Source organism: Terrapene carolina, unplaced genomic scaffold (genome assembly GCF_002925995.2).
Source record: "Terrapene carolina triunguis isolate 2854851 unplaced genomic scaffold, T_m_triunguis-2.0 Scaffold88, whole genome shotgun sequence".
Lineage (NCBI taxonomy): Eukaryota > Metazoa > Chordata > Testudines > Emydidae > Terrapene > Terrapene triunguis.
This window is the reverse complement of record NW_020664439.1, coordinates 37,036,935-37,061,822: the sequence shown is the minus strand read 5'-3', so window position 1 is coordinate 37,061,822 and position 24,888 is coordinate 37,036,935. Positions and strand designations below refer to the sequence as shown.

General features: G+C 42.8%; 1 protein-coding gene across 1 annotated transcript in view; it reads left to right on the top strand.

Annotated features, from left to right (window-relative positions):
• The window catches only part of SPATA16 (spermatogenesis associated 16), a 126,851-nt gene that overhangs the window by 49,933 nt on the left and 52,030 nt on the right, over window positions 1–24,888 (top strand). Inside the window, exon 4 of the mRNA XM_026650190.1 lies at window positions 8,270–8,354. Within this exon, the coding sequence (XP_026505975.1) occupies window positions 8,270–8,354 (85 nt within the window). The remainder of the gene's footprint in view (window positions 1–8,269; window positions 8,355–24,888) is intronic.

The following is a 24,888-nucleotide window of genomic DNA, read 5'->3' as shown; positions in this document are numbered from 1 at the left end:
CAAGAAGTGTTATTTAATTTACAGATGAAGAAGCAAAGGCAGAGACTAAGGCCAACGTTTTCAAGTGCAGCCACTAACTTTGGGTTTGTCAGGTTTGGGAATGATATTTCAGAGGTGCTGAGCCCCAGGTACCGCCTCTGACTTCAGCTGGAGTTGTTGGTGTGCAGTTCCTCTGAAATTCAGGCCATATTTTAGGTGTCTCAAGCTGGACACCACGCTTTTGAAATTTGGGTCTGACTTAGTCAGTGTCATCCAAGGAAACGATGACAGAGCTGGGAATGGAACCCAGGTGCTAATTCCCAGTCCCATTGCTTTAACCAGAAATCCTAAAAAAAGAAACTGTGAAGAGAAGAGGTCGCTTTCCATGCAGGACTATTCATTGGAAAAGCCTGATTATTTGAACTGACTTCCTAATAAACTGCCGGCAACTGCTTGTTCTCTTTCAGTCCAGATTATCCATGTGCATTTTCTGCCACCTGAGCAATATGAGTAATTAGGAGTGTATTGATAGCCTTAGAAATTACACGTTTGTACAGGTCTGTATTTTATACTGTGATGCCATGTCACTGGAGGTGTCAGAAACAGGGAGATGATGCCATGAACTGGAGTCATATTACATAGCAGTGTCTTGAAAATGCTGTTTATCTGACCATAGGTATAAAGCTATAATTTGTCCTGCCCCTGCATAGCTGCTTTAGGGGAGGAAGTATACAAATAGGAGCTTTCTCCCCTTCTTGTGTCTCTCTGCCTTCCTCCTCCCCCATCCCCATGTAGGGACAGAGGACAAGTACATTCCTTGCGCTCAGGGGAGTGCAGGGACAGGTTAGGCACCTAATTCCCATTGAAATCCAGGGGAGTTAGGCACTTAACTCACTTAAACACTTTTGAAAATCTATCAGCATCTTTAGGCACCTAAATGTACTTGTACTTGAAAATGTAGCCCTTGGAAGCCTAAGTCCCACTGGCTTTAAATAACAGCTAGGCTTCTAAGAACCAAGGGCTATTTTGAAAATGGGACTTAGGCACTTTTGAAAATGTTACTTCAGATCCTCTGCTGGTGACCCATATTCACTTCCTTCTCTCTTATCGGCTCCTTCATTAGAGCTATAACTTTATTTCTGCAGATGACTCATGATTCCATATCCTTTGCTCTGATTTCTGTCTTCATTGCTTTATGTTTGAAAGGATTTCAGCAAAGGGGATAATGCTGTCTTCAAATCTAAGGCAATTTGGGTCCTGGGAAGCTTTCTGTCAATCTGGTGGCCTTCTTCTTCCTTTTATAATAAACAAACAAACTGCTGATAACACTGGTCTACAATTTTTGAGAAGTCGTCTGCTTCCGAGATAAAATGTGCTATTTATTATGTATTTTGATGTGCTGAATTCAAATATGACAATTAAAACAACTGATTGGCTACTGTTTCTAAGATATTTAAGTTTTTACATTTTATGTCTATGTATATTGTGTAGATAGTAGAGTTTTAATCATAAATTGTAAACCTAGGTCTTTTCATGTGTTTATGGTTGCTTTACATGATAATATTTCACCTGTCCTGTTTATGTAACACTTTAAAAATCAGCAAAAGGGTTATATAAATAAAATTGATTATGAAACAAAAGGCAAAAAACTATTCTGTACATAGTTTAGTCCTATTCAGTGTCTACTCGGCGCTTCTTGGCTTGTCTCTTGTATTCATTAAATGGAGCATCTCTTGTCACTGTCCAGCAATAGTCTGCAAGCATTGATGGGCTCCATTTGCCCTGATAGCGTTTCTCCATTGTTGCAATGTCCTGGTGAAATCGCTCGCCGTGCTCGTCGCTCACTGGTCCGCAGTTTGGTGGAAAAAAATCTAGATGAGAGTGCAAAAAATATATCTTTAGTGACATGTTGCAACCAAGGCTTTTGTATGCCTTGAGGAGGTTTTCCACCAACAACCTGTAATTGTCTGCCTTGTTGTTTCCGAGAAAATTTATTGCCACTAACTGGAAGGCTTTCCATGCCGTCTTTTCCTTGCCACACAGTGCATGGTCAAATGCATCATCTCGAAGAAGTTCACGAATCTGAGGACCAACAAAGACACCTTCCTTTATCTTAGCTTCACTTAACCTTGGAAATTTTCCACGGAGGTACTTGAAAGCTGCTTGTGTTTTGTCAATGGCCTTGACAAAGTTCTTCTTCAGACCCAGCTTGATGTGTAAGGGTGGTAACAAAATCTTCCTTGATTCAACAAGTGGTGGATGCTGAACACTTTTCCTCCCAGGCTCCAATGACTGTCGGAGTGGCCAGTCTTTCTTGATGTAGTGGGAATCTCTTGCACGACTATCCCATTCGCAGAGAAAACAGCAGTACTTTGTGTATCCAGTCTGCAGACCAAGCAAGAGAGCAACAACCTTCAAATCGCCACAAAGCTGCCACTAATGTTGGTCATAGTTTATGCACCTCAAAAGTTGTTTCATGTTGTCATAGGTTTCCTTCATATGGACTGCATGACCAACTGGAATTGATGGCAAAATATTGCCATTATGCAGTAAAACAGCTTTAAGACTCATCTTCGATGAATCAATGAACAGTCTCCACTCATCTGGATCGTGAACGATGTTGAGGGCTGCCATCACACCATCGATGTTGTTGCAGGCTACAAGATCACCTTCCATGAAGAAGAATGGGACAAGATCCTTTTGACGGTCACGGAACATGGAAACCCTAACATCACCTGCCAGGAGATTCCACTGCTGTAGTCTGGAGCCCAACAGCTCTGCCTTACTCTTGGGTAGTTCCAAATCCCTGACAAGGTCATTCAGTTCACCTTGTGTTATGAGGTGTGGTTCAGAGGAGGAGGATGGGAGAAAATGTGGGTCCTGTGACATTGATGGTTCAGGACCAGAAGTTTCATCCTCTTCCTCTTCCTCGTCTGACTCAAATGAGAATGATTCTGGTGCATCAGGAACCAGCAGTCCTTCTCCGTGGGGTACTGGGCGTATAGCTGATGGAATGTTTGGATAATGCACAGTCCACTTTTTCTTCTTTGACACACCTTTCCCAACTGGAGGCACCATGCAGAAGTAACAATTGCTGGTATGATCTGTTGGCTCTCTCCAAATCATTGGCACTGCAAAAGGCATAGATTTCCTTTTCCTGTTCAACCACTGGCGAAGATTTGTTGCACAAGTGTTGCAGCATATGTGTGGGGCCCACCTCTTGTCCTGATCTCCAATTTTGCAGCCAAAATAAAGGTGATAGGCTTTCTTAACCATAGTGGTTATACTGCGCTTTTGTGATGCAAAAGTCACTTCACCACAACCATAGCAGAAGTTATCTGCACTGTTCACACAAGTACGAGGCATCTCTGCTCACTTTGGCTAAACAGAAATGTGTCCTTTTGCAAAATCAAACACTGACAAATAAGAGAGCACGACACTGTCTGATTTCTAGAGCTGATATAGGACAATTTGTTCAGCAGAGTGATATAAGCTTCGTTATGATTGCATCATCCATGACTTCTAGGAATAACATGATGCAATTCATTTAATGTATGACGCAATACCAGCTTCAGATTGCATCATTCATTGTTTTGCCTAAAAAGCAAGTACTGTCCAAACCCAGTCATAGATTTATTCATAGATCCAGTCAAAGATGTATTTTAGTCATTTCTGGTTTAACTTGAGATCCCTTCCCTTTATAACTCACTTATCCTCAGCCATTCCCAAGTCAAGGGTCGTATATACTGACCCAATAGCATATCTTGAAAACTAGAGCCAATCAACAATTTTAAGCATCATTTTCGTTCTCAGTGACCCAGAATTAGTAAAGTTTGACTACATTTATTTCAGAAGCATTTTGGCTGTACAGCAGTGTAATACTTTACAGAGTTATGAGGGGCTTTCCTTCTGAAAATATCAGAGAGCATTGCAAACCTTAATGAATTAATATAACACCTTTGGGAAGAAGGTATCCTCATTTTGGAAACAGAGACACTAAAACAATGAGGAGTCCGGTGGCACCTTAAAGACTAACAGATTTATTTGGGCATAAGCTTTCGTGGGTAAAAAACCCACTTCTTCAGATGCATAGAGTGAAAATTTCTATGCATCTAAAGAAGAGGGTTTTTTACCCACAAAAGCTTATGCCCAAATAAATCTGTTAGTCTTTAAGGTGCCACCAGACTCCTCGTTATTTTTATGGATACAGACTAACACGGCTACCCCCTGATACTTGACAGGGAGATTAAAGTGATTTTCACAAGGTCATAAAGGAATTTCTTGATGTCCTGGGGAACAGAACCCGGATTTCCTAATTGTGAGGCTTTTGGTTTAACCACGAGATTGTCCTACCTCTCATTTCTGAAGACCCTCCAGGGAACAGTTAAAGCATTTAGATGAAATAGTGGCTCTTATGAGTAATCCCATGTGTCAGCTTGATCTTCTAATTTTCCATAGTCAGTTCTTGTAGAGTGTGTGTCTACTATCACCTCTTCTTCTAGTGCTTCCAATATTCCATCCTTTTCTACCTTTGCAAAATCTACAATGTGCATTAGGCCATTAAAAAAATAACCCAAGTTATTAACATTTAGAAATTAGCTACAGTACAAGCAGAGTATCTTTTATATATGTATATTGAATGGGATGGATTAAATGGCAGGTTGATATAATACTAAATATGGATTAATACCAGAGACTGTAAAGACTCTAAGGGAGCCATCCATTGTGAGTTAGTCAATTTTACACTTAAAATTAGAGAGAGAATAAAATTTACACAACTCTACATTATACTGAAAGATTGTATTTTTATTAAGGGTTTATGATGACAATACATATCACGAGAGTGAAGCTCAATGGCTTTATAAATGTCACCTGAACTCCCATGATAAACAGAGCGCTATAACACGCACACCAGATTATGGGGTATCATTTATTTCCCATTTCCATCTGTGTTTTGGGAAGAGCAGAAAGTACAGGTCCCTTGAAATAGAGGTCCCTTGTGTATAGTAATTGACATTCATTTAAAACAGAGTGAGACACCATCTTCTGTATTGCTATTGTGATTTGTATTATAGTAACACCAGAACTGAGATTGGGCTGCTGTAAAAACACAGAGTAAGAGAAAGTCCCTTCTGCAAAGAGCTTACATGCTAGAGTTAGGATAGGTAACAGGTAGGAGAAAGGAAGGATTATTATCCCCATTTTGCTGATGGGGAACTGAGGCGGAGAGAGACTAAGGGCCAGATTTGTAAAGGTATTTCGGTGCTGAAAGGTGTAGATACGTTCCTAGTGGGATTTACGAAAGTGCCTAAGAAGGGGCAGAAATTTAGCAAGAACTGGAGCAGATGCTGTAAACTAAACATGGAGGCATGAAATGTATACATGGTTAGAATCCTGTTCATAGAAATGAGAACAAAATAATGGGGAAGAATAATAGGGAAATGGTATCATCTGAAGTACAATGGTGCCTCGAGGCCCTACCATTGGGCTAAGCACTGTACAAAGATGTAGTAAGAAATGGCCCTTGCTGTCTTACAAACTAAATAGGCAAGATAGTCAAGTATTATAGTTCCTACTTTACAGACTGGAAGCTGGGTCACAGAGAGATGAGGTGGCTTTAATGTTTGTACTGAATCCACATCTGAGTCCCAGTCCAGTGCTTGAACTACAAAACTACCCCTGAAAACTGTTTGAAGCTGAGGAGGAACAGGTGGTCCATATCATAGAAATGACAGGTGGATTTGGGGCTACATTTTCAACAGAATGGAGTCACCTGGATGATAGGCTCAGCGAGTGTTGCCTGGAGTGAGAATGGGGAAACAAACTGCTGGCATATGCCAGCCGACCCACCTGGTCATATTTGGCCCATGGCAGAGCAGCTTGGCATCCCCACAGTGACACATTCATACTGCAGTGGACAGAATGAGGCCATGATGAGCATGACATTTTGGACTAAGGATTTGCAAAATTTAATCTTTAAAATTGCAGCAGTTGTTGAGTAATAGGTCCAGATGCAATCCCAACCAGCAAATGTCCGCTTATTTCTGCATTCTCCTAACATAAAGCCAGCTGAATGGATTATAGATCCTATCCGTGCACCTTCCCATCTCAGCAAAGCTTAGAAAATGGACACGTGTCAAACCTGGATAGATAACATTTCTTGGTCTTGGAAAGAATCCATAGCTGCAGATAGCGGGCGCAGTTATTAAATAAATCTCTCCTCATCACACATGCGACTGGTGAGCTGGAACTAGAACAAAGACTTTCAGCTTTTCTGGCCTTCTTCAGGCCTCGCCACTTGACTTGAAGAAGAACTGCTTTAGTTCATAATAAAAGTCTCTTGTCTTTCTTTTGAGCTAGACGCTAGAGGGCAGCATCACTCACATACACACACACTACATTGTAATACTAACTATTGCCTTTACCAGAGCAGGGGGAAATATTACAGACCACCCTGCATATAAATTGTGAACAACAATACAGAATCGTTCTACAAATGTAGGCAAAATCCTTCCAGACCTCTTGCATGGTTCTTATGTAGCTTCTCCCTTCCTCCTCAGTTACATGCTGGGAGTGAAATCCTGGCCCCGTTAAAGTTAATGAGCGTTTTGCCATTAACTTCACGGTGGCCGGGATTTCACCCTTTGTGTCTACTGTATCAGGGTACAAGAATACTAACTGTGCTCAGTTAGATGCTGTTCTTTTCAAGAGGATGGAGTCACATGGATGATAGGCTCACATGTGTTGCCTGGAGTGATGATGGGGGAACAAACTGCTGGCATATGCCAACCAACCCATCTGGTCATATTTGTCCCATGTGCTCAGTTAGATGCTGTTCTTTGTCCTACTGAAGTCAATGGGACTTAGAATCATAGAATCTCAGGGTTGGAGGGAACCTGAGGAGGTCATCTAGTCTAACCCCCTGCTCAAAGCAGGACCAATCCCCAGACAGATTTTTACCCCAGTTCCCTAAATGGCCCCCTCAAGGATTGAACTCACAACCCTGGGTTTAGCAGGCCAATGCTCAAACCACTGAGCTATCCCTCCCCCCCACAAGTCCCACTGACTTGTGCTAGTGACTTGAATGAGGTCTAGATAGAGAGCCTTAGAGCTAAATCTAGCCCTCAGATGCAAATCCATGGCTTCCACTGAAGTCATCTCTCCCATTGAAGTCAATGGAAGCTGCATGCATACAACTGAGAGCAGATTTCATTCCTAGGTCTATAATACAGTATCACAATATGCAGCCTCCTAATACCAGGCCTGCTTTGAAATGTTTATTATTAAATCCTTGTAATTTTTGGTCAGATCTTATTAAGAACATAATACTGGCTTGGAAAACAATTGGAAAGGGTATTAGAACAGGACTGGGATTACCCGTTGCGATACACTTAACTGGAGGGAGATTTCAAATTCAATTTACAGTAATGTCAAAGTACAATTAATATATAGGCAGTGATAAGGGAAACATGCAGATGTACACATTGATAGCACTACATCCACAAATAAACTTTTGGTGCTAGTAATTAGGTACACAAGATTATTATATGTTTAATTGACTAAAGTGACAATTTGGAATTACATCTAGTCACATTTAATTGGATTTGGAATCTCCAGAGGATAGGAAATGGAGAGCAGTTTGGAGAAGCAGCCATAAAAGCAAACTGATTTTCTAAAGTCAATGAAAGCAATGCATTAATATCTGCTTTACAATAGTTTTTAATATCCCCTCAGTCTAATAAGAGTAATGCAATGGTTATAACAAACTGTCTGGATACTAAAGCGTATTCAATTAGATACAAAAATTGCTGATTGGTTTGGGTTTTTTTTATAGCATAATTGAATCAAAGGTGAACTATGTTTGACTTTGCTGTAGACTGAGATATTCTCAGACTCGCAGTACATCTCAGTGCTGTTCTGGAAGAAATTTAGACTATATTTAATGTATTTTAGTCCATAAATGCTTTAAAGCATAATAAGCAGCAGCCAGAATAAAATATTTTTGAGCAGCCATTAAATATCTGAGCACAATATAAATAGAAAAACCATAAAAGGAAAAAATGTAAGGTTGTTTTCTCGCATATAGTTTAGCTACCTAATAAAAATGCTTGCTGTATTCCCAAAAATGTGTTTTACTGTTGAGCAATGACTGATAGTTATGTATAACTGTGTGCCCTTTTTATATAAACTTCATATTATATTCATTTTATATTATCTGCTTTAAAAACTTGGTACTTTTATCTCCCTCCCCTCCCTAACATTCACGTCTTTATTCTGCTCTTGTCATTAGGAGTGCCATGACTGCTGACTACATGTACTGGCTGTCAGGAGGCAGTGAGCAGCATATAAGCAAGCTCATCAAACTGTATTGGCAGGTAAAAATTGATGGTCTAACTAGAAAGGAGGAGCCCATCTCACTATTAGGACCAAAATGAAGGATTAGTGCTTAAAAGACTGCCGACAAAGATAGCTCTGGGGCATATCAATCAGCAGGACACTGCATAGCGCTAACGTATTTATAATTAAGTAGATTTTCTGTGACTAATTTTAAGGGCAAAATTCAAGGTTGTTGTTAACCCTTGGCTCATACTTCAATTTTATGGAGTGCTATAAAATTTAATTCCAGATACTGACCCTTTTTAAAAAAAATTTGGCTGAGACTGTTTTTCCGATAACTTTTCATACTCTTTGAAATGGAAGGGGAAAAGACCTAACCAGTGGTCTCAGGGAAACAGAGTACAATAAGGGTACGTCTACACTACGAGATGAATTCGAATTTAGATAATTCGAATTTGGGAAACAGATTGTATAAATTCGATTGTGCGCGGCCACACTAAGCACATTAATTCGGTTTTTAACCACATTAATTCGGTGGTGTGCGGCCACACTACCCCATTAATTTTAACCACATTAATTCGGTGGTGTGCGGCCACACTACCCCTAATTCGAATTTACAAAATCGATTTTGGTGCTACTCCGCTCGTCGGGGTGGAGTACAGAAATCAATTTTAAGCGCCCTTTAATTCGAAGTAACTGGCTCCGTTGTGTGGACGGGTTAAGGATTAATTCGGATTAACGCAGCTAAATCCGAATTAAAGTCGTAGTGTAGACCAGGCCTAAGAAAGACAACTAGTAAGACCCCAATTCTGCAAAGATTAATCACTGCATGTAGTCCTATCAGCTTCGATGAGCCTCATCACTCGAGCAATGATTACTCCCTTGAGTAAGGTTTTGTAGGATCAGGGCCCTGATCTAACAAAGCACTCAAGCACATGTTTAACTTTGTGGAAGCAGCGAGTTTTTCTCCGACAACTTTAAGCACATGTGTAGCCCCACTGACTGTAATGGGAGTACCGGTATTCTTGGAAGTAATCAAGTAAGTGTTTGCTGGATTGGGGCTTAGTGCTAGCTCACTGGTACCGGTTACATTTCTAGCCTCTGTCTCAAACACACCCATATGTACACACACACATACATCTATGCTCCGGAAACTCTACTCACTCCAGTAACTGCTTGAGAGTCTCTCCTCCTTCCTGTCCCTTTATTTTTAGGATTGGGTTAAGGGGCTAATAGCAGGATCTCCTTATTTTTCAGTTGCTTCTTCCCATCCACTCTCTGGGCATTAGTTCCCTACTTCTCTCCTTCCTGTTTGTGCCTTCCCTCCTGATTGCCCAAGCTGGCCCTAAGCACAACCAAAGCATGGTGCAAAGACTGTGTAGCAGCTGGGGTTCCACCCTTTGGGGGGACCCACCTCCTGTGCAACCTCTGCAATTTGAGATGGGGCCCAGTCCACTCTTCTGGCAGTGAAACCCAACAGGAACGAAACGGTTCATCCCCTACCATCAGAGGGTAATTCATGGGCTCTCCCTCCACATGCCAGCACTTAGAGAGCTCACCTTTGCTTCTGGCCCTATCAGTAATAAAGCTAATCCTTTCCACTCCCTGACTGATATTTGCCCCAGCTGTACCTCCCTATCTGCATGCCCCGTTGTCCATAAACACATGCTTCATGGCCTGGCTCCCAGGATGAGATGAAAGAGGTTTTATGTCAAGCTACTTTGTTGCTGGTTAAATGGTTAATAAAAATCCATACAATCTACAACGGTTTCATACATTATGCATAAACTTTACCTTATGATAAAATATCGGGGTCTGATTCTGATCCCGCTTACACTGGCGTACACCACATCACAGTTACTCTTTGTTGTATGAAGAGCAAAAGAAAAAACACTTCTAATTTACTCCAGTGTAATGAAGATCAGAATCAGGCCCTTTATGTTCCAGTGTCACTCCTGGAGGTTTGCAGGATGAATCTTCCCTTTCCTAAATTGTTAGCTGCATCCTCTGACTTCTTATTTATACACACGAATACATCTCACTCTAGGAGCCACCGTCTTTCAGAACTGTTGTGAGTGCAAAGCATGTCGAGTTCAGAGTATTACCCATTGGGCTAGCATTTGCCATGCCTGTGAACTTTCAAATGTGAATAGACCAAAGGACCTGTGTATTAACCTCTACCTCAGCCCAGGTTCCAGCTCCACTCCCATTCTGTGGACTTGATTCATGGGCTGGGCACTGGGAAGAGTATTTGCCCCCTAGGTGCTTACTGCATATGCATCAGGAGATCCAGTAAAGTCCCAACTCCCCAAGACCTCACTGGTGGGAACATGCAGTCTTTGCCCTCTCTGTTCCTGTTTCTTTTCTGCCTGTCCTTGGAGCTGGAATTTCTTGACTCCTTTGTTTGCAGAAGCTGTGAAGTGTCAATGAAGATCTTCCTATTTGTTTGATCCAGGGCCGGCTCTGGCTTTTTTGCCACCAGCCAGAACGGTAAAGCAAAAAAAAAAAAAAAACTGGGGCGCGGCCGGAGCCAGGGTGCAGGGGGACTCCCTGCACTGCAGACGTGCCCCAGCTAGTGGGAGGAAGGGGGGAGGAGCGGGGGGAGAGAAAGAAGGGGGGCGGCCAGGGCTTCAGCGGGGCGCTCGCCATGCGGCCCCGACCGCCGCGCTGCCTGCCAGGAGGGCTCCGCGCCGCTCCGGCGGGGAGGGAAGGACGCGGGCTGCCCTGCCGGGCTTGCTACAGACCTGGCACCGGCTGGGGCAGACGGAGTGCGCAGCCCGCTCCCCTCCTCTGCACCGCCGCCCCCTACAGGGCAGCCGGACAGCAAACAAAACAAAACAATAAAAGCGGCTGTGCCGCCCTAGGATTGGGCAGAATGCCGCCCCGTAGAATCTGCTGCCCCACGCACGAGCTTGCTCGGCTAGTGCCTGGAGACGGCCCTGGTTTGATCTCTCCAGGTGCTTGATTTTCACTGTGGGGCAGACATTGCTTCACTGAGCAAAGTCACTGGCTTTCAATTTAGTGTCTTTAGCATGGGCTAAGGACTCAATAACATCTAGGAGTGTTCACATACAGGCAGCTAGGGACCCAATATTGTGCCCATTGAAATCAATAGAAGTATTGGGGCCTGAGAAAGCACTGTATGTTGAAGATGCACGAACAACAACCTTACCTTTTTGAGTTGCTGAATTCTGTGCATTCAGCATTAAGTGTCACTTCAGTGTTAATAGTGCCCATAGCAATGATGACCCAGTATTTTATGCGGCATGACACCATATTGAGACCTATCACCAGAGGGTGACCGGGTAGCATTTACAAGTACTAATCTTTATGTTAATGTTCTCTCTTTATCTCTGGATAAAGCTGAAAATAACTTGTCACGACTGTACATGCTTATGTGCCTTTGTAACCAAAGCAACAGCTATTGATGCACGCTCCTTTTCTTGTTAACCATTCTCCTCCTCCGGAATTCTGCAAGGCAGTCTCACGATTTTGAGGGGAAGTAGAGAAGAGGACATACCCAGGGCAGGGTATCTTGGTGGAGATCATTGAGGCTCTTTACTTTGGTAAAGATTGATTTTTATGCGGGGGGAAACTATCACACTTTAATTCAGATCCAATGGCCAGACGGAAGGTTTTCAGGATTCTACTGGCTATCTTTGTTTCTTCACTTGGTGATTTTGCTTTGGAAAAAGACTCACAGCCCATCTTCTGCCTCTTCCATGGCTTTGAATGTGTTATCACCCTTCTTGAATCTTTCCACTGCTAGCTTCCTCTTACTGCGTAAAATTGAGGCTCTTTATCCCTATAGACAAAGCTCTTTATTATCATCTTGCCTCCATCAAAATCTCAGCATTTTTTTCTTCCTCTGTTCCTTATGATCACATTGATCCTTTCCCCTTATTTCTCCCTTCGTCTCCCTCTCTAGTTTTTGGTTGCCCCTATCCCTGGCAACATCTGCCAAAAATCCTCTTTCTCCTTCAAATCCCTCCTTAAAACATACCGGTTCAAGCAGCCCTTTCTCATTGTAGTAACCCTTAGACTTTTTTTCTTCTCCACTGATGGCCTATGTCTTCTCTTGTGTTTGTTTGCCTTTATATATATATATTGTATACACATTGTAAACTCTTACCGATTTTAAAGCCACCCAGGATTATTGTGATAATCTAATCTAACCTCCTGCATAAAACAGGAGACCTGGCTGCAACTCCTGACTCTGCCATAGACTTCCTGTGTCATCTTGAGCAAGTCACTTAAGATCTGATCTACAGCCAGTTAAAGTTATTTCTTCTCTGTCATACTTATTTGGACTATAAGCTCTTTAGGGCAGGAACTGTCCTATTAGTATGTGCTTCCATCATTATAGTATTTGAGCACCTCCCAACCTTTAATATATTTTTCTTCCCAGTACACCTATGAGGTAAGGAATTTCTATTATTGCCATTTTGCAGATGGGGAAACTGAGTCAGGGAGAGACCAACTGACTTGTGCAAGATCATACAGGGTAGTTGTGGCAAAGCAGGAATTGAAACTAGGTCTGCATCAGCCTAGGCTACTGCACTAACCACTTGACCATCCTTCCTCACTGAGGAAGTGTTTGTACAACCCCATTGCCATCAGAATCCGAATCACAGTTGGAGTTTCTGTAATATTTTGTCCCTTTGCTTATGAGATTGCACCAATCACTTGTACTTGAATTTTTCACTGCTCCATAAAATAGCAGTGAGTTAATATCATGTCTGATGCTATTTTAAAGACGTTTTGTTGCTGTAGTTGTTACTAGTATCTTCATCCAGGCAGCCTTCTGTATGTATCTAGCCAGGTTATTTTTAAATTATTTTTTCCACACAGTCGTTTCCCTTTATTAATTTTCCTCCCTTCCACATGATTTCTACTTAGTAATATTTTTTTAATATCAGATAATTAATGGCAGGGTCATTGCTGGTTGAATCATACCAATTTTTTCATCCATTGAGAAGTTAACACTTTGAATGTCGCTCTTATTAAAACAAATGGTTTAATTATCTCTAATTTCAGAAGGGATGGATTTATTTAACCAATATTTCAGTTTAAAGTAATAGACAATACGTATCTTGGTCATAGTCAGTAGCTATTGAAATCCCAATATAAAGCACAATACAAAACCCAATAAAAATTTTAACCATTAATGAAGACCCATAAATCATGTTGTAAAAATGAGGTGTAAAAAGAGAGCAATCTGATTGGGTAACAAAGGGTCCATACCATTTTAAAAAATGCAGAAGGGAACAAAAGTAATATGAAAATGCCAGGAGTGGAATCCTGAACTCATACTCTGCTTAGGGGATGGGTTTACTAGACTGTAGAGGGAAGAGAGCTTGAAGATTCATGGGGGAATCTAGACCCATCCAGGAGGCTGCCAAGGAAACATCAGGAAAACCCAGCCTCACCTCCCTCCCAGGCTGCAGGTCTTCTTCAGGAGTTATGCATCCATTATCCTGTTTCCCCCCATCACTGCATACCACCTCCTCTCTGAAAGGAGATGAAGCAATGCCTGTGCAGTTCCTAGAAGTATTAGCTGCCACATGAGTTTCCACTTGGACATCTGCTCTTATTCTAGGGGGGATACCACACAGAGCTTTAGATGAAGTCTCTTAGAAGGGAGTAAACAGTCGGTAGTTTTCAAAAACATGCCTTAATTCTACATATAGTCAAGTTGCGCGGCCACTAGATCAGCAGCTCTTCACTTACATAAAATGCGATCTGCCATGCATTGGCCCAGTCATGTTAGTTGATGCGTCTCTGAAACCCAATAACGTCATCCTGTTCGTAGGCAGACCATGTCTGTCTCAGTCTGTCACTGACTGATTAAGCGTCTCATGTTTGGGTCTGGTTCCCAAAGGGCATGGAACTGTGTGCTGGGAAGTAGGACTGATGTCTCCTTCAGTGAGCTTTAGCTTTTTGCATTGCTTTCATGTCAGCTTCTATTTTTCCTGTTAAGGCCACTGGAAAGTTCCAGAAATAAGCATTCCATGTTCCCTTCAAGGGGTATTTCCACTCAGTGTCACTTCACATTCCCCCATATTTTGAGACTGGAGGACAAGTGCTACAAATAATACTAGGGTCCAGATTTTCCTGGATGTGATAGCTGACAGATTTCTTCACCGAATACTCTCCAAATCTACAAGAGGTGATGCCATTTTAGATTTCGTACTGGTGAGGAGCTCATCAAAGAACTAGTTGTAAGGGGACAACCTTGGTTTGAGTGATCATGAGCTAACTCAGTTTAAACTAAATGGAAGGATAAACAAAAATAGATCTGCAACTAGGATTCTTGATTTCAAAGGGGAAGTGGACTGAATGTGGAAGAAGCTTGGAATTACTTTAAGCCAAAATTGCAAAAACTATCTGAAGCCTGCATCCCAAGTAAGGGGGAAATTTCATAGGTAAGGGTTCCAGACCAAGCTGGATGAGCAAGCATCTCAAACATGTAATTATGAGAAAGCAGAAAGCCTACAAGAAATGGAAGATGGCATGGATCAGCAAGGAAAGCTACCTCTTGGAGATCAGAAAGTGTAGGAAAAAAGGGAGAACTGCCAAAAGCCAAGCAGAGTTGGACCTTGCAAGAGAAATTAAAACCAATAGTAAAAGGTTCTATAGCCATATAAATAAAAAGAAAACAAGGAAAGAAGAAGTGGGACTGCTAAACACTGAGGATGAGGTGGAGATAAAAGATAATCTAGGCATGGCCCAACACCTAAACAAATACTTTGCCTCAGTTTTTAATAAGGGTAATTAGGAGTTTGGGAGTATATGGAAGTAGAAACTACCACATCTGAGGTGGAAGTCAAACTCTAACAGTTTAATGGGACTAAATCAGAGGGCCTGGATAATCTCCATTCAAGAATATTAAAGGAACTGGCACATGAAATTGCAAGTCCAATAGCAAGGATTTTTAATGAACCTGTAAACTCAGGAGTTGAACTATGACTGGAGGATTGCCAATATAGTACCTATTTTTAAGAAAAGGGGGGAAATGGCCTGTAAGTTTAACCTCAATTGTACAATTGAACAAATTTTGAAAGAGAATGTAGTTAAGGACATAGAAGTAAACAGTAATTGGGATAAAATACAACATTGTTTTAAAAAGATAGATCATGCCAGACCAGCCTCTTCTCTTTCTTTGAGAAGATAACTGATTGTTTAGACAAAGGAAATGCAAATATAATCTAACTGGATTTCAGTAAGGCATTTGATAGAGTTCCACATGGGAAATTATTAGTTAAATTTGAGAATATGGGGACTAAGATGAAAACTGAAAGGAACTGGTCAGGTTAGGAGACCAGGTCATACTGAAAGGTGAACTGTCAAGCTGGAGGGAGATTATTTGTGAAGTCCCTCTGGGATCAGTCTCGGGACCAATCTTATTTAACATTTTTATTAATGACCTTGACACAAAAAGTGTGTGTGCACTAATAAAATTTGCAGCTGACACAACGATGGGAGGTATTGCCACTACAAAGGAGGACCGAAATATCATATAAGAAGATCTGGATGACCTTGAAATTGGAGTAATAGAAATGGAATGAAATTGAACAGTGCAAGGTCATGCTCTTAGGGACTAACAAGAAGAATTTTTGTTATAAGCTAGGGATGTATCAGTTGGAAGTGACAGTGGAGGGAAAAGATCTGGATGTATTGGTTGATCACAGGATGAGCCGGCAATGTGATGAGGTTGTGAAAAAGGCTAATGCGATCCTAAGATGCAGCAGGCGAGGTATTTCCAGTAGAGATAGGGAAGTGTTAGTGCCATTATACAAAAACAACAAGGAGTCTGGTGGCACCTTAAAGACTAACAGATTTATTTGGGCATAAGCTTTCGTGGGTAAAAACCTCACTTCTTCAGATGCAATGAAATGCATCTGAAGAAGTGAGGTTTTTACCCACGAAAGCTTATGCCCAAATAAATCTGTTAGTCTTTAAGGTGCCACCAGACTCCTTGTTGTTTTTGTAGATACAGACTAACACGGCTACCCCCTGATACTTGATGCCATTATACAAGGCACTTGTAAGACCTCATCTGGAATACTGTGTTCCATGTTTAAGAAAGATTAATTCAAACTGGAATAGGTACAGAGAAGGGCTACTAGGATGATCAGAGGAATGGAAAACCTACCTTATGGGAGGAGACTCAAAGAACTTGGCTTGTGTAGCCAAACCAGACAAAGGGTGACAGGTGATAAGATTGCTCTCGTAAATAAATCAGAGGGATAAATACAAGGGCGGGAGAGGAGTTAATTAAGCACCAATGTTGACACAAGAACAAATGAATATAGACTAGCCATCAACAAGTTTAGGCTTGAAATTAGACAAAGGTTTCTAACCATCAGAGGGGTGAAGTTCTGGAACAGCCTTCCAAGGGGAGTAGTGGGGGTTAAAAACTTAATTGGCTTCAAGACGGAACTCGATAAATTTATGGAGGAGATAGTAGGATGGGACTGCCTACAATGGCATGTAGCTGATCTGCGACTACTAGCAGCAAATATCTCCAATATCCGATAATGGGACACTAGATGGGGAGGACTCTCAGTTATTACAGAGAATTATTTTCCTGGTGTCTGGCTGTTGGGTTTTGCAGAAATGGTCAGGGTCCAACTGATCGCCATATTTGGGATCAGGAATGAATTTTCCCTCAGGTCAGATTGGCAGAGACCCTGGGGCTTTTTTGCCTTCTCTGCAGCATAGGCACAGGTCACTTGCAGGTTTAAACTAGTGTAAATTGTGGATTCTTTGTAACTTGAAGTCCTTAAATCATGATCTGAGGATAACTCACCCAGAGGTTAGGGGTCTATTACAGGAGGGGGTGGATGAGGTTCTGTGGCCTGCGATGTGCAGGATGTCCGACTAGATCAATGGTTCCCAAACTTATTCCGCCGCTTGTGCAGGGAAAGCCCCTGGCAGGCGGGCCGGTTTGTTTACCTGCCGCATCCGCAGGTTCGCCCAATCGTGGCTCCCTGTGGCCACGGTTCGCTGCTCCAGGCCAATGGGAGCTGCTGAAAGCAGCGGCCAGTACGTCCCTCAGCCTGTGCCACTTCCAGCAGCTCCCATTGGCCTGGAGCAGCAAACCACGGCCACTGGGAGCTGCGATCGGCCGAACCTGCGGACGCGGCAGGTAAACAAACTGGCCCGGCCCGTCAGGGGCTTTCCCTGCACAGGCGGCGGAACAAGTTTGGGAACCACTGGACTAGATGATCATGATGGTCACGTCTGACCTTAAAATCTATGAGTCGATGAACACATTGAGGAGTCAGTTGGTGGCTTCAGACTCCTTTGTGTAGATTTTAGCCTCTAGGTGTGATTATACACGTACTGAATGATGCTGAGCCTTTGGTTCCACCCGTGTGGTGTGAGACTGTCCTCTCTTTCTGAGACCAAGCTATTTAAAACTTCTGCAGTTTATAATTCCTTGCCTATATCACTGGAGAAACCTAACAATGGGCAGAGCATTCAAATATCAGCCACCTTCCCAAGGCACTGACAGCAACAAAGGTCCACAACTGTAGGTCTTTTGAGCGGGTGCTAGAAGGAAAGCCCAGTTGTACAGGGACGAAGTCACGTTAAATTCTCCTTTTCAGCTGCTGGAATTCTACTCCTGCTCACTATCAAAACAATCTCTTTGTTTATAAAGAAAGGGTAAACATTTAGCAATGTTGGTTAAAAGCTTTTTGGGCCAACTTCATTATTCCCCACAAATATGTGGGGGCACCAATTCAGTGGACTACCCTATTTTGCATTGGTGTTGCGCTGAATTTCCAAGTGAATTGGTCTTTGAATTATAGATTTTAGCAACTACTTTGCCCCCTTAAGCCCATTACAAATTTAGCTATGCCTCATTCATTATGCCAGATAATTCTGTCTCATTGGCTTGATTCTTCCCCCAACCCACAACTAAGAGAAATTTCTGAATAAAATTCATCACCGGGACTCCTATCCTGGGGAGCAAAGGACAGATTCAGTCTCTCATCCACAGTTGATGTCACTCATGATTTGCTTGTAAACGTGTTACATGAGATATGAGCACTTCCAATGCCATCATTCCTGCATGTTTTGTGCGATTTGGGGGTAAGCTTTTGTAGACGTGTGTAGATAACTTGCTGATTGCTTTCCCCAACTGGTAGCAATGTATTCAGGGAATTTCAGTAACAGCCTAGACTTCTCCCTTTCCCTGCCACCCACTTTTTTTAATGAGTAGTGATCTCTACAGAAGAATGTAAAGCCTAGATCCTCTTCCCCAAAACATAAAATGACAGTTATGGAAATATCTAATACATCTTGAACCGTAAAGTAACTATCTTAAGCATTTCTGCTTCCACCTTTTAGAACTCAGCAGAATACACAGATGTATTTTTATGCTGCTCTGCAAAGCTGGTTTTAAAAATATACTGCACATAAAAAAACTGGTAGCGACTTAAATACATTAATAACTTAAGAACCTAAATAAGCTGACATTTGATGTGACATACGTTAATGAGGAGGTATTACATGGCAGATAAGCAGAAAGTTCTCATCTACGGTACAATATATGATTTTTCATCGCATAAACAGATTGCGGAAAAGAACATGCTACCTATTTCCCCCCCAGAAAAATGAAAATAACATAAGAAGAGCACAACAATAAGAAGATAGTCATATCGCAGCACTGACAGACTTAGTGCAGAGCTGCCAAATATTCCCTCATATTAGGAAAAATATAGAGGACAGTGTGTAGATTCCATTGTAGTGTTCCCATATTTCTAAGAAGTGTAACATTCCGGCATCCGAGCAGTAACCATTTGTAGAGGAGGCTCTCAGCTTTGCCCTGCCTGATATCATTACATTCATAAAAATCGTCAATAAAAACATCAATGTATATGTGACAGTGGCTGAGCTTGCACTGCAGCCCCGCGATAAGGCTCTAGGAAGATGTCTAAATTTTTAGCTAACGCTAGATGTCAAGATAATTGGATTTTCCAAATTAAACCTTTATGCACTTTAAGGTTAGGGAGGGTAGCCACAAAAGCTTCTGTCACCATTATGAAGAATTTGCAGCCGTGCTGTAATTTTTCTTCTCCCGTGTCTGTTAGGAGAGAGGCAAAATGGCAAAAGCTTCATTAAAGAAAAGTGGTTATATCATCTGCCATGAAAAGTTGGCATAGGAAAGCTTTGTTTCTTGTAAATCTACCTGGTCATTTTATGAGTTCTTGCCAAAATTTTAGAGGTTATTAAAGAGGCAATGTAAGATTGTTTTGGCTAAAATTTAAGTTTCATTAAAAGGTCTATGAAACCGCTTATTCGTAGACATGATATAGGGTGTCTCTGATATATTTCCACAGAAGTTGGGTGGTCAGAAATAAACAGGATATGTGGTGTTCCTTCTGTTTAAGGAATATGTATTTAAACCCTTGACTTTGCCTAGACAGAGCTTTTTATTTGGGAATGTTTTTAGTTTAATTTTTTTTAATTGTCATGATAGCAATGTAATCTTAAACATTCCTTTGATAAACCATGGAAACGTTGAACATAAGAACAGCCATACTGGGTCAGACCAAAGGTCCATCTAGCCCAGTATCCTGTCTTCTGACAGTAGCCAATGCCAGGTGCCCCAGAGGGAATGAACAGAACAGAAAATCATCAAGTGATCCATCCCCTGTCGCTTATTCCCAGCTTCTGGCAAACAGAGGCTAGGAACACCATCCCTACCCATCCTGGCTAATAGCCATTGATGGACCTATCCTCCATGAATTTATCTATTTCTTTTTTGAACCCTGTTATAGTCTTGGCCTTCACAACATCCTCTGGCAAAGAGTTCCACAGGTTGACTGTGAATTGTGTGAAGAAATGCTTCCTTTTGGTTGTTTTGAATCTGCTGCCTATTAATTTCATTTGGTGACCCCTAGTTCATGTGTTATGAGAAGGAGTAAATAACACTTCCTTATTTACTTTCTCCACACCAGTCATGATTTTATAGACCTCTACCATATTCCCCCTTAGTTATCTCTTTTCCAAGCTGGAAAGTCCCAGTCTTATTAATCTCTCCTCATACGGCAGCCGTTCCATACCCCTATGGGTATTTTTATTTCAGATTAAAATGAATCAGTGATTCAATATCTGAGGTTGAAAATTTAAATACTCTGCTGCCTAATAATTATTCTACAGACTCTGTGATTTCACACAGTTCCAAAACAAGAGTTTTGGAAAAGATATAAACCCTCATTCTTCAGGGCATGTCAACCATGGACTATAGGAGGAAAATGTTCCTGTGGGTGAGTTATTTCATATCTTCCTATTAAAGAGTTTCTTGTACCTGCTCTGAAGCAATGGGTACTGGCCACTGTTGGAGACATGATACCAGATTGGAGGGACTGGTCTGATCCAGTATAGCAATTCCTATGTTTCAATGTGCTGCCGAAGAGGGTACTTTTGATTCTTTGCAATGCTCAACAAGGGCCTGATTCAATGCCCGCTGAGTGGGAGTCTTTCCATTGACTTCAATGAGCACTACATCAAGCCCTGAATGAGAGAATGGAGGCTCTGTTAGCTTGACTTGCCCCAAATCTGGGAGGTCTGGGGAGGAGAATGTTTGAAATGTTTGAAAATCTTTCAAATTTTTATAAAGAAAAAAAATTGCATTCAGATTCATTGTGACTATATTCTAACTCTAGGTATAGCCTGGTCATTTTATATATGTTTATACATAAATATAACAAGCCTGGACCAAAGAACAAGAGATCCCACACTCCTTCCTCTCTCCTTTTTAAAGGAAGTGGGAGCCCACCTGTCTGTGCGGGGACCCCGTGCTATGCATTGTACATGGTAGAACAACATTAGTCCCAAAGGACTGGAATCCAGTGTGACCTGTAGGGAAGATGTTTATCGTGGTGTTCACGGAAGTCCCAGAATTTTCCATCTTTTTCTCTGAGTTCCTTCGTGTTGTTTCCCCTCACCCACTTTTCTAATCCCACTGGGGTCAAAGAAGTGCCAATGCCATTGTTGAGATGTCATCACAAATCGCTTGTGTCAGGCATGTCTGAAAATTCAGCCACAGCCTTATATAGTGCATAGGGAGATGTCTCTGCCTACCTAGAGGGTGTCCACCTCTATCCTTATGCAGGAGTGTGAAGATTCTGCGATTAGCACCATCCTCTCCCTGCTGCCTCTCTGCAGAGCCCATCAAAAGGCATGAAGGCAGGAAACGGAATGACTTTCCCAATCCTGTTCTCCGGGGTCCCAATCCAAAGTCCAGTGAAATCAATGGAAGTCTTTCCACTAACTTGAATGGGTACTGAATGGGCTCTGGGTGCACATGGGAAGGGGAATAACAGTTGCTAGCATCTCATTCTCAATGCCTAGACATGCCTGTAGATTTCTGTGCTGAAGTCTCCCTGAACATATGGACTTCAGTGCATAAAGACTTCAGCAGAGAAATCTTTAGGGACCCCACTGCATAAAGTTCTCTGTTCCAAAGTTTTTATGCGCTGAAGTTTTTATGTCCTTAAAGATTTTAGCCCATAAAAATCCAAGGGGCTAATAAAACAAATAGCAGCTACATGCAGGCTCAAGAAAAAAATTGCTGGAGAAAAAAATTGCTCTTGGATTATAATAGGACCTTCAGTAGTAGTGTTGACCAAAATCTAAGGAACTGTTTTTTCCCCATTGAGTGATATTTTACCGTATTGCACTCTGACCCAGTCCCTATTTGCATACTGCACAGACTGTTTATGGGTACATGGTGGTGTAAAGGTTTTATTGCCATGATTTTGAATTGGTCTCAAGGCTGGTGAAGCCAAAAGTGAGTTATGCAAGTAAGTTCCAATAAAACCTCTACACTGCAGCATGCCACCATGCATTCCATTTAGACTACATGTTAGAAAATTGCTTTCTATAGCTTTATGATTAAATGCTAATAATGGGGGCCCAATATCGGCACAAAAATGCCAACCCCATTGAGTACTTGTATTAGAACTGTAAGTTGTGTTGATTGTGTGTGTGCAAATAGTTGGGCCTCTGCTTTTTAAAAAATGTGTCTCTTGAAGACTTTATTGGTGCTATTTTTCATATTTCTTCATCTCTAAAGCCAGGTTTTGCAAGTCCTAGAGTGATAGACAAATTAGAGTTCATAAAACTAACGTACAACATCTGAAAGAGCTTTCCTATAAATCATGGTGTTGCTATTTTAAGGTCTACTATTTTTCAGCTTGCCAGAGCTAGCCATGGCTACTGTAGATATATATCATGTGAATGTTATTATCCCATCTCATGAGAAGGAAACAGTCAGGGTACATCTACGCTGCAAAAAAAACCCAACCTCTTAGCAGCGAGTCTCAGAGCCCTGACTTGGGCTCACACTGTGGAGCTAAAAATAGCAGTGTAGACATTCGGGCTCAGGCTGGAGCCTTAGCTCCAAGACCCTCCCCACCAACCCTGCTGAATTTCAGAGTCTGGGCTCTCAGCCGAACATGAATATATACCTGCTTTGTTTTTAGCCCCATTGTGCAAGCCCCTCGAGCCCGAGTCATTTGACCCAGGCTCTGAGACTCGCCGCCATGGGTCTTTTTTTGCCTTGTAGACATATCCTTAGTGTCCCTACATCTGATGGCTCATGGTATAACAGATATTTTAAACCTGTTACTGGCCAAGACTGAATATTGTCCATTCTGGACTGCAGAGCAGGGTAATTTTCAATCCCGGCTTTTCCCTACTCCATATTTAGGGTGAAAGAAGGCAGGGTTTTGTTTTGTTTTCCATGTCTCAGAGGTTTGGAGTGTTAGAAGTCATCCCAGCAGAGATGGATGAGTGGGCAGAAGGCAGGTGAGTAGGCTAACAGGACTTAGTGAGCCCCAAATGCTACCCTAAATACCCAGCCTGCGTATTGTGGCAGGGCCCTGGAGAACTCCAGGGCAAAAGGGAGAAGAGTAGTCTACATGGCCCTTACACCTACAAACTGGGAGAAACAGACCAGAAGGTCCACTCAGCTGCACTCCTTTAAGACTGTGCCCAGAGGTGAAAGAGCCGGTACGCCGTGCCGGACTGGACCGGCTTCTCCGGCGGTGATTTAAAGGGCCCAGGGCTTCAGCCGCTGCGGGGAGCCCCAGACCCTTTAAATCACCGTCGGAGCTCCGGCAGCCGGGCTGAGGCAGGGATTTAAAGGGCCCAGAGCTCCGGCCCCTGCGGGGAGCTCTGGGCCCTTTAAAGCGCTACCTGAGCCCGGCTGCCGGAGCGCCAGTGGCGCTTTAAAGAGCCTGGGGCTCCCCGCAGTGGCCAGAGCCTCTAGCCCTTTAAATCACTGCCAGAGCCCTGGGGCTCCTGCAGCCGGGCTCGGGCGGAGATTTAAAGGGCCCAGTGCTCCTGCAACTGCAGCCCTGGCACCGCTACTCCTCAGTGGCAGGAGCACCGGGCCCTTTAAATCCCCACCCAAACCCTGCCACCCTGGGGTAGCGACGGCAGGGCTCCCATGGTGATTTAAACGGCCCGGAGCTCTGCGGCAGCTGGAGCCCCGGGCCCTTTAATTCGCCCCTGAGCCCCAGGGGTCCCAGCCGCCTCTGCAGCTGATAGCTCCGGGTGATTTAAAGGCCCTGGGGCTCCTAGCCACAGCCAGAGCCCCAGGGCCTTTAAATCTTGAAAGGCCCCGCCTCTTCCCGTTGAGGCCACGCCTCTTCTGGTTGAGGCCACGCCCCCGCTCAGGACTCAGGCGTACCGGTAAGTCCTTTCAGTTACTTTCACCCCTGACTGTGCCTTACCTACCAAGAGTTGTAAGCATGATCGCATAGGCTGGTTCTATGGCTTTGGGCCCACATTGCATAGGGGTTACAATTCCCTGCATGTATTCCTGGCATCCTGGTTGACTCCCTGCAGAGTGAAACTGCTCCATTTCTGCTGCTGTGAGGGCTGTCCATGCCAGCAAAGGAGATGGACGGATTTGGGCCTGAGTGCAGTTAATTTCCTGGGTCCACATTATATTCCGTGGTTGTATCAATTTATTTATGCAGTGGGTATCATTACAATATATATGGTATTGTCTTGCTATTGAGAGCATGTGTTTTCTCTATATAAAGTAGCCTATTTCTGAATTTTGCCTCCTTTTGAAAATGTTTATGAAGGGCAGACCCTCTGACTCTTAACCACATCCACAAACAAGTCATTTGCGAGACACATTCTACAAAGAGAATAGACCTTTCCACTGGATCCAGTATTCTGCTACTAGAAGTAAATTGGTACAATGCATATAAAAGGACCTGCTTACGGCCATTATAGAAAAGGACACAGATACTTAGCTCGTGTCCTATTGCAGTTGTGACGAAGTGGGACTGTTCTTAATGTTTCCTCTGAATACTGTGTGGGTGCCTCAGTTTCCCCTATGCATTTCTTAAGTCTCTAGGTGGAGGGATAAAGGCCAGTGTGCATAAATCGCTGACACTCTGTCTCCCTGGCAACGAATGGCCAGGGCCCTTCCCCCCCTGCAAGGGAATAGCTAAAGGTGAACAAAGAGATCAGGTGACCTCCTGGCCCGGGAAAGAGACAAAGCCCAGAGAAGGAGGGGCTGGAGGGGGTTCCAGT